General features: G+C 34.2%; 1 protein-coding gene across 1 annotated transcript; it reads left to right on the top strand.

The window, feature by feature from the left end:
• On the top strand, positions 1 to 8,539 carry LOC127737034 (uncharacterized). Its single transcript, XM_052247576.1, has 4 exons — positions 1 to 139; positions 2,528 to 2,612; positions 3,514 to 3,698; positions 7,784 to 8,539. Exons 1-4 carry the CDS (start codon positions 85 to 87, stop codon positions 8,158 to 8,160), a joined length of 702 nt encoding a protein of 233 aa, XP_052103536.1. The 5' UTR covers positions 1 to 84; the 3' UTR covers positions 8,161 to 8,539.
• Positions 8,540 to 11,633: the final 3,094 nt, after the last annotated feature.

The following is an 11,633-nucleotide window of genomic DNA, read 5'->3' as shown; positions in this document are numbered from 1 at the left end:
TCGTATTCAGCATGGACCCATTCTATAACGTTCAACATGCATAATAACATGTTATGAATAAAATTCATTTTTAAAATACTAAAGATGGACGTCAGGATGACAAATATTTATGTTTTATATTATTTTATTTTGTATAACGGTAAGATCCTACAATTCTTTAATACAGAAGTTATATCAAATTTGCTGTAACTCCAATCTGATTAAAATTAGAACTTTGATTTCGTTATGCCCTTCGACGAGTAGGCGAGTTACGATAGATCTGAATTTCAATCAGATTTTCTATAACACCTTTACTTTCTTAATTCTTGTTTCTTTTTTTGAAGCAATTTGAAGTTATTATGGCACCCTCAGCGGAGTTGCGGTGACATATTGTTATTCTACGCTTCTTTTATTTTTTTATTATTTTTATTATTCCGCACATTTTGTCCACACTAGTTCTCGGATTTGAATACCATAATGTGGGCCACTATGTGAAGTTATGCAAGAGACATAGGAATGGCTGAAAATGGCCACCGTTACAATAGAAACAGCAAAAATGCAAAAAAAATAAATTGCTCCAAAGTTAATGAAACTTCACACAAATGATAAATGGCATATGCAAATATTCGATTTGACTTTGAAATTTCCAAAATGGCCGCCTTTACCATGGAAACAGTAAAAATTTGAAAAATTGAAAAATTCTCAAAACTTTTAAAGTGGATGCTGTTGTAGTGGCAATTGGCGGCAAGGGTGCCATCCGCTATTGCTCGCAATGACAAATTTAGTTTCTACTCGTTTTGGTAGTTTTCAACCCTTCCCCGTTCATAATATCTGATTGATAACCAACGTGCTGAAAACCTGTAATGATGTTGCTTTCTACAAACAACGGGTTTAAAACGATCATATTATATTAAATGAATTGTTTTAAAAGTAATCCCCTTATTGATTTAAGAGGGCATGAAAGGGGAGAGAGGTTATTCATATCTGTATTTTGAATTTTTTAGAACATTTTTCTCTATTCATAATGTTTCTTGTCCATTATTCTCCATTCTTTATATTACACACATATGTTTCTCTATTTTTTGTCTATTTTTCCCCAATATTCTCTATTCAGTAAACAGATATTCATTTGACAACCAATTTCACCCTTTGACGTTCCTATCAAGTCATGCACATACAGAATGTATATCAATAATGTTCAAATACAATAAAGAAGATGTTTCGTATCCGTTGAAACACCACAGCAATAGAACAAACTGTAAAAAAACATTTGAAAAGGACTTGAATCCTAAAATCGACACAAAGTACAAGCAACAACTAACAAAAATACTACAGACGCAAAGTACCGACCTAGCAGTACTCGTATTTACTAAAAGAAAGTTCAAAGCCAAAAACATCAGAGAAATGTATGATATTTCCGAGACAAAAATATCAATCAGTACACATCCAATGGATTCAGCGTAAGATCATTTCTTCCAAGAATACAAGTGTTAAGTTAATATCTTCCAAGTATAGACATGTTAAGTTCATCTCTTCTAAATATATAAATGTTAAGTTGATAACATCCGAGTACACAAGTGTTAAGTTTATATCATCCAAATAAATTAGAGTTAAGTTTATCTCATCCAAGTATAAAAATAAGGAGATGTGGTATGATTGACAATAAGACAACTATCCACCAGAGTTCAAATGACGTGAATGTAAGCAACTTTAGGGTACCGTCCGGCCTTCAACAGTGAGAAAAAACCCTTCCGTTTATTTTGTCCTTTCATCCATTCTAGTAATACCAACACAAAGGAGGCATTTCTCTTACAAAATGATTTATTTAGTAAATGTGTTTGTCTTATTAAGAGGTATTACAAACATCAAGACAATACAATTTATTATAAAAATAAGGAGATGTGGTATGATTGCCAATGAGACAACTATCCACCAAAGTTCAAATGAAGTGGATGTAAGTAATTATAGGCAACCGTACGGCATTCAACAATGAGAAAACCCAAATTGTATAGTCGGCTATAAAAGGCCCCGACAAGATAAATATGAAACCTTTCAATTGAAAAACTAACGGCCTAATTTATAATGAAACAATTTACGAAAAACAAATATCACAAACATAAACCATCGACAACCGCTGAACTAGATGCTCCTGACTTGGATATATCAGTATGCCTCAGTATTTTTGTTCAAACTATTAGAATCCATAGACTATTTGCCAGATCGTGAATTGTAAATTATTTCAAGCTATATATCGTGTTCGATAGCATAAAAGACAATATGACTTTTAAGAGGGGAATAGCTAGTTCGTTATCCCTTCGAAACCAAATATTTTCCTGGGCCTTGTCTTGAGCAATATTCGGCATCTCACGGACAATAATCTTGCTATGCCACTCATAACCAGTGCAGTCAATAAGTGTATACTATTACAAGATATTATGTACACATATGTCTTTTTTCTTTACTTCTATACAAACAGTGCACTAAGGCTCATAGATATTACTATTACGAGTTGTTCAATACATATATATGTTTGCTTCTTTACTTCTAGTCATACCAACATCAGGGCGGTACTGCTATGCTAGATACTACTATTATTACAGATATGGAAACTATTATTACTGTACCTCGTATTTGTAAGTACTACAGATACAATTATTACTGTACCGCGTATTTGTAAGTACTACAGATAAAATATGACACTGTGGTAAACATTTAAATCCAAATAAAAAATTGAAGTTGAACGCGATGTCGAACAGAGTATACCCTACATTTGTGAAAAAGTAGGATACATAGGTACATGTAAAGAAGAAATGTTTATTTTCCATTTAATGGTCCCAGAGGAGCTCAGAGCCATATCGGACATTACTTTAGAGAAAAATCCGAGTAACAATTTTATCATGGATTACATCGATATGTACAAGTCATATGATTGATTTAAGAATTCAATGCTTCTTTTTGTAAATTTATTGGGGTGTAAAAGCGTTGACCGAAGTACATTTTGTATGAGGCGCGGAAGCGCTTCATTCTAAAAATGTTCGCACGGTAAACGCTTTTACAACCCTATAAAATTACTAATAGAAGCATTCAAAACTAATTATTACATTTTATTGCTAAGATCCTGAAAACACGATTTCTATCAAGTTTTTCTTTTATTTACCTGTGCACTTTATTGTGTCATCACGAATGTTACATTTCATTTTAAAATGAAAGTTAAGTTCAGAATGACCGAGATTAAACTGATTCAATGCTTTCATTATCACAGGTCAACTGAAGCCGTTGGGGATCAGTCATTGGTACAATCTTTGTACTGAAAACATACATTTGTATGATTACAATTAAGTCGAAAGCTGTCATTGGTAGAACCGTTGGACTGACAATATATTTTTTTATAAATACAGGTCAGTTGAATCATTGCGAGGATAGCCACTTCTGTAAACGTTTGACTCATAATGAGATTGAAAAAACAGAACCTTTGCAAAGGTAAAGTCACTGGTGTAATAAGTAGACTAATGAAATGGTTTTTTTTTATAACAGGTCAGTTGGAACCATTGCGGGGGCAGTCATTGGTGGAATTATCGGACTAGTTATTATAATTGCGATTGTTGTAGTAATATGTGCATCATGTTGTAAATCACAAGGAAGTCGTGGAACAGTAGTTCAACCACTACAAACAGCAAGTACCATCCATACTGTAACCACTATACCAGGTTACCACCACCGTAAGTATATCTCAGAGAAGTCATGGTACAGTAGTCCCATCAATACACACAGTAAGTTCCGCTCATACTGTAACCAATATACAAGGTTACCACCACCGTAAGTATATCTCAGAGAAATCGTGGTACAGTAGTCCCACCAATACACACAGCAAGTACCATCCATACTGTAACCACTATACCAGGTTACCACCACCGTAAGTATATCTCAGTCAAGTCGTGGTACAGTGGTCCCACCAATATACACAGTAAATACTTTCCATATTGTAACCACTATACCAGCTTACCACCGTAAGTATATCACATGGAAGTCGTGGTACAGATGTCCCACTAATACACACGGCAAAGACTGTTCATACTGTAACCACTATACCAGGTTACCACTGTAAGTATATTTCAGTGAGGTCGTGGTACAGTAGTCCCATCAATACACACATTAAATACTTTCCATACTGTAACCACTTTACCAGGTTACCACCACCGTAAGTATATCTCAGAGAAGTCATGGTACAGCAGTCCCACCAATACACACAGCAAGTTCCGTTCATACTGTAACCAATATACCAAGTTACCACCACCGTAAGTATATCTCAGAGAAGTCATGGTACAGTAGTCCCACCAACAGGCATGGGGTAATGCAAATTTGTAATTGTAATGCATGGTAATGCATTACATTTTTCCAAGTAATTGCATGTAATGTGTAATGCAGCAATTTGTGCATTACATGTAATTGTAATATAAAGCATTACTGTAGCAAAAAGTTGTGTAATTTCATGCATTACATGGCATTACATGTCATTACTTTCACATACTACATCTTTAACATATTGTTGGAGTTTTAACTAAACCAAATTTAAGATTTCTTGATTAACTAAGAATATGTTAATCATTAGAATATATTTTTTATTTCATCTTATTTCATACATTTTCCTGCATAAAAAGATTGATATTTGAAAAGCATAACTGTATTGTTGTCATAAGATCAAAGAATATCTTGTCTTGCTTAAATAAAAGATAATTAAACTTTGTTATAAAACACTAATTAGTTTGTTTTACAATCAATATTTTCACCATTTAGACAATTGTTCATTAATTAAGGTCTATGTTTATTTTATAATTAGGGAAGTAATTCACAGTAATTAAATATTTCGTTTAAAATAAAAAAAAAAACAACAAAACGTATATTTATAAAAGTAAAGTCAACATTAAGTTAAAATAATTAAAATTGTAAAAGTCGAATTAAATAGACTTTTTACATGTATACTTATATTCAATTCATGGAACAGCTACTGCATATGCTAGAATCTTTTGTGACTTCTAGTTGTTTTTCAAAATATTTAATTTTTCTATTCACTTAATAAAATTTTCAAATGTAATGTGTAATTCAAGGCATTACTTTGCAAAAGTAATTGTAATATAATGATTTACTTTGATAAGTGCATGTAATTGTAATTGTAATATAATGCATGGTTTGGTCAAAGTAATTGTAATATAATGCATTACATTGCAATGTAATTCGCCCCATGCCTGCCCACCAATACACACACTAAGTACCGTTCATACTGTAACCAATATACCAGGTTACCACCACCATAAGTATATCTCAGAGAAGTCATGGTTCAGTAGTCCCACAAATACACACAGCAAGTACCGTTCATACTGTAACCAATATACCAGGTTACCACCACCGTAAGTATATCTCAGAGAAGTCATGGTACAGTAGTCCCATCAATACACACAGCAAGTACCATTCATACTGTAACCAATATACCAGGTTACCACCAACGTAAGTATATCTCAGAGAAGTCATGGTACAGTAGTCCCACCAATACACACACAGTAAATACTGTCCATACTGTAACCACTATACCAGGTTACCATTGTAAGTATATCTCAGAGAAGTCGTGGTACAGTAGTCCCACCAATACACACAGTAAATATTGTCCATACTGTAACCACTATACCAGGTTACCACCACCGTAAGTATATCACAGAGAAGTCATGGTACGTTAGTCCCGTCAATACACACAGTAAATACTGTCCATACTATAACCACTATACCAGGTTACCACTGTAAGTATATCTCAGAGAAGTCATGGTATAGTAGCCCTATCCAATACACACAGTAAATACTGTCCATACTGTAACCACTGTACCAGGTTACCACTGTAAGTATATCTCAGAGAAGTCGTTGTACAGCAGTCCCATCAATACACACAGCAAGTTCCGTTCATACTGTAACAACTATACCAAGTTACCACCACCGTAAGTATATCTCAGAGAAGTCGTGGTACAGTAGTCCCATCAATACACACAGTAAGTTCCGTTCATACTGTAACCACTATACCAGGTTACCACCACCGTAAGTATATCTCAGAGAAGTCATGGTACAGTAGTCCCACAAATACACACAGCAAGTATCATCCATACTGTAAGTATATCTCAGAGAAGTCGTAGTACAGCAGTCCCACTAATACACACAGCAAGTACCGTTCATACTGTAACCAATATACCAGGTTACCAGCACTGTAAGTATATCTCAGAGAAGTCATGGTACAGTAGTCCCATCAATACACACAGCAAGTACCATTCATACTTTAACCATTATACCAGATTACCACCACCGTAAGTATATCTCAGAGAAGTCATGGTACAGTAGTCCCACCAATACACACAGTAAATACTGTCCATACTGTAACCACTATACCAGGTTACCATTGTAAGTATATCTCAGAGAAGTCGTGGTACAGTAGTCCCATCAATACACACAGCAAGTTACGTTCATACTGTAACCACTATACCAGGTTACCACTGTAAGTATATCTCAGAGAAGTCATGGTACAGTAGTCCTATCAAAACACAGCAAGTTCCGTTCATACGTCACCACTATACCAGGCTACCACCACCGTAAGTATGTCTCAGAGAAGTCGTGGTACAGTAGTCCCATCAATACACACAGTAAGTTCCGTTCATACTGTAACCACTATACCAGGTTACCACCACCGTAAGTATATCTCAGAGAAGTCGTGGTACAGTAGTCCCACCAATACACACAGTAAGTTCCGTTCATACTGTTACCACTATACCAGGTTACCACCGTAAGTATTTCTCTGGGAAGTGCATAGTATTTCATATTTGTTACTCAAAGAAGATGCAATAAAATAAATTTCTAAGTATAAAAAAACATAATAAAAACTATACACTTGTTTTCTTAAAGTCTGATTTCTATATTTTCCTTTGAAACGATAAAACCCCCAAGGGTGACTGGGGAATAGAAATATGGTCACTACAGGTCTTCTTCCGACCGGCAGTAAAACCCTTGCCAAAGTGGGGCGTCCGTTTGGCTGTGCAGGATGTATCAAGTACGCAGCCACGTCCGGTCAGAATGGGGACGTTAAATCCGATGCCTCGTGTAGAGAGAGTGTCACGCTCTCTGCACGTTAAGAACCCTTGCAACAACTCTTTGAGGGGTCCGTAGGTGGCCTGTTGCAAGGCTAAATTTGTGCCCTTATCCAATATACCCTCATTTTCCCGTGGCAGTCCAAAGTTTCTCGACCTGCAACCCAGTTGACCTCTATTACCGAACCTACCTATTGTATTTATTGTTAATTTGTTCTCGTCCTGAACATGCATGAAATATTTGGCACTGGACGTTAAGCAACCAACAATCAATCAATGAAACGATAAATTACAAAAAGTTTACCTCCTCTGAAAGTATTTAATCAAGAATGTATTCAGACTTTCGGGGTATCATCAACGTCAATTTTTAAAACCGCTTGTAATAGAGGTCTGTGACATACAGTAGTGCATTTGTCACATTAGAAACTACTTAACCATGATTGAATTCAGACGTGTCGGGTATCATCAATGTTCTAAAGCGAGTTTAACAGATAAGAGGTCTGTGACAGTGTATTTTCGGTAAATACTCGTTCGGAGGTTTTTATTAGACAAGCCGAGTATCACTAGTGTTCTTAAGTTGTAAAATAAGAATGCTTACATGAGTTTGCTCACTAAAAGTCCTTTTAATATTTGTTTTGTATCGTATCACAGCTAATATTAAAACCATTATAACTCATTTTGTTTTATAGCGCCACCACAGTATAACAACATGTATTATAGCCAGTATCCGCCAAACGTGTATTCCGCACAGCAACCAAATACTAGTATGGCATACCCACCATCAATCAGACAACATATGGCATCAGCACCACCTCCGTATCCTAGTACAGTAAATAATACAAATATGAAAAATAATCCTGGAGGATCTTTTCAAAGACAACAAAACATGCCGGCTATTCCCGAAAATGTTCCAGTTGAATCACCAGCAGCTGTAACAAATGTTTCTCCAACAAATGGAGCAATTATAACTGGACCACCGCCAACCGGAACAAACCTGCTTTCTACGTCAGGAATTCCGGATTTAGATGCTCCACCGTATCCAGGAACTATATCAAGAGATGCTTAATTTTTTGTGACTGTTCTTTCTTAAACTTTTGTATTCTAAGGAAGGGCAAATTGATAGTAATAAACAACTATTGTGGTATGATTTCCATGCACACACTAGTGTTTCTGGAATACCAGTGTTTCTGCAATACCGATAATCTTCACTAGCGTTTCTGGAATACCGATTATCTTTACTTGTTTGTTACAACAGGAAAGGTCAAACATATTAAACATTTCTGAGCATAAAAAACAAAACGAGGCAAAACCAGAACAGCCAACCGCCTCCAGTGATTTTAACATGAGCGTGTTTTAATCTTAAATCTAGCACAACTAAATATACTTCTTATGTTATAATTTTATAAATTTTGTGAATGTACAAATAAAACTATTCATTCAATTAATGTTATTACTTGGTTGCAGGTAACCTCAAATGTTGATAGTTCACCATGTGACGATTTAAACAAATTTTATAAATACCCAATGTTCTAGCTCTTATTTGGTTCGAGTGTAACTGATGACTCTTTTGAAGACGAAGTGCGCGTCTGGCGAACAATTTTTGTTATCCTGATATAATGAATTTATGTGATAATTTATTAGAGACAGAGGGAACGTTAAAATTAATTTATTTGTTGCTATTTTTAGAACGAACTTGTGTTCTCATTTTTAATAATGGTGTGACTTTAAATTAAAATAGGTTTATTAGTGATAAAGTTGTATAGTTGGGTTGCTGTGTATTTTAAAAAATCTCCTTCTATTCACACACAAAAAAAATCATTATTTTTTTTTATGAATATTGATCTTTTTAAATCGACACCTTTTTCATGCACCAGTTATATAGGCTCAAGTACAGAATATAATTTTACAGCCCATAATTTATCAAGTAAAAGCTTTGAACTATGAATTTAAAGGTAGTAAATGTATTTAAATACATCTTCATTTATTGATTTTGAATATTTACACTAAAGGTAAACATTCGCATAAACAAAAAAAGAAATTGTTTTGTAAACAAATTCTTGAAGAAGTCAAATTATGAATTTTCTTTTTAAATTAATGTACAGTTTACTGTGGATTTTAGTAAGAAATGGTAAGTTTGTACTTTTTGTTTAGTATAATAATTATAATGTTTGTTTACTATAATAGTTCTAATGAATCTATTCTATATAAGTATTGGATGTAAATGCGTAAAAACAAGACAATTGATTGTATGATTGTTGTTTACTTTACGTCCAGTAGCAAATATTTCATGCATGTTCAATAGAACAAATTAACAATGATTACAATTGGCAGGTCCATTAATAGGAGTCCACCGAGATGAAGAATGGCAAAATGGTTGATTGGTTGATTATAATTGTTTGTTTAGCGTCATATACAGTTCATGCATGCTCAAGACAAGAACAAATTGATAATTATTTCAAAAAGAAGGTCTTGCAATAGGGGTCAACTGAGTTCAAGGAATCGGGAAACTCGGAATGCCACTTGAAAGTGGTGGAATATTGGATAAGGACTGAATTTATCCTTGCAATAGGATACCTACGGACCCATCAAAGATATAAGAGGGTCTGGATGGGGGTCCTCCATTTCTGTATTGTTTAATTTTACAATCTTTTTTTCTCTATTCTTTATACTTTTTGCTCATTATTCTATATTCTTTATATTTTAGCACCTCATTATTCTCTATTCTTTATGCCTTTTTGCCATTTTTCTCTATTCGCTATATTTTTTGCATATTATTCTCTATTCTTTATGCCTTTGTGCCTTTGTGCCATTTTTCTCTATTCGCTATATTTTTTGCATATTATTCTCTATTCTTTATGCCTTTGTGCCATTTTTCTCTATTCATTATATTTTCTATAGATATAAGAAGATGTGGTATGAGTGCCAATGAGACAACTCTCCATCCAAGTCAAAATTTATAAAAGTAAACCAATTATAGGTCAAAGCACGGTCTTCAATATGTAGCCTTGGCTCACACCTATTTTTTGCCTATTATTCTCTATTCTGTAAATCTCCATAAAATTCATGATATTTTATCATTATGTTTCAGTCAGTCCATTGCAAGCTAAAACTTGTTATTCTGCATATACATATTACCATGGCTCGTACTACGAGGAAAAATGTACTTCTTACTTGTAAGTTACATAAATACTCAGAAACAGTGGCGAAGTTGCTTTTCAAAATTCAGAATAGCGTACACAGACTAAGTAACCACCGTTTCGGATTCAATTCAGGCCGAATTTTTTAACTTTTGAATTGTTGCACATTTGTTATCCCGTTGTCTCCTATAGACGAAATTACTCGGATTGAGTTTGTTTTAATCATTATTGAAGGCGGAGTGGTGATCTGCAAAGATAATCACATCCTAGGTAAAAAATGTCTCATAGGCAAACATGTGCAACTCCTTGTTTCAATAAATTCACCGAACCCCCCTTTTTTGGACGATCAATGCATTTGTATGGGGACAAAATGTTGGACCCCCCCCTTTTGAAAATGGCTGGATCCGCCCCTGGCTTCGTAAAATGCAGTGCATATTCAAATGAAAGTTATTTTTAAGTTAACCATCATGTATCACTGGGAATAACCTGGTGATAATAACGTAGGTTTACTATAATCCCAAGAAGGCGGATGCCGACAACGGTAAGGGGACGACCATTTAACTCTAAAAAAAGAAAGGATTATGTTTTTTTTAATAATTATTATGTCCCAACTTTGAAGAAATTAAAATATTTTAATCAGAAATATATCAAACATTCTAGTTTTTGCCATAAAATCAATGGTCAGTTCTTAAATACTAATAGTACGAAAAAACAAAATCAGAATGAAAAAAAAAAGGTTTAAATTATAAATTATATGGTCATTTTTTATAAATTTACTGTTTGCAAAAGTATGAATTATACGAAATACTTAGGATTTTCTTATCCTAGGCATAGATTACCTTAGCCGTATTTGGCACAACTGTTTGGAATTTTGGGTCCTCAATGCTCTTCAACTTTATACTTATTTGGCTTTCTAACTAATTTGATATGAGCGTCACTGATGAGTCTTATGTAGACGAAATGCGCGTCTGGTGTATCAAATTATATGCCTGGTACCTTTGATAACTAATTATCTCCCTTCTCGCCTCACGTTTCCTAAAATGATTGTGTTGGAATTTTTCCCCTCACTGTAACGGTACTTTTTCAAGCATATTTTCTAACGTGATATAAATTAATGTGTTTATTTTGAATTGCTAGAATCGACATATGTACGGACCAGCGAATGGTATAACAAGTTGGACGGATTTTATTTTGCCCTCTTGAATGATGTTATTGGTTCTCTTTTTGAACGTATTTGAAATATTTGTCGGTGAAAACACTATTTTATACAATTATTCAAAGCTCTATATATATAACATATAATGGTACATTCAAGATTTTGAACTTGAAAAGTACTAATTAAACAACGCGGGTAGGTTAAAGCGGTTTTAAATCGATTTTTGGTGATTGCATCGGAATCTCA

Source organism: Mytilus californianus, unplaced genomic scaffold (assembly GCF_021869535.1).
Source record: "Mytilus californianus isolate M0D057914Y unplaced genomic scaffold, xbMytCali1.0.p SCAF_4, whole genome shotgun sequence".
Taxonomy (NCBI): Eukaryota; Metazoa; Mollusca; class Bivalvia; order Mytilida; family Mytilidae; genus Mytilus; species Mytilus californianus.
This window is presented reverse-complemented; position numbering and strand designations above follow the sequence as displayed.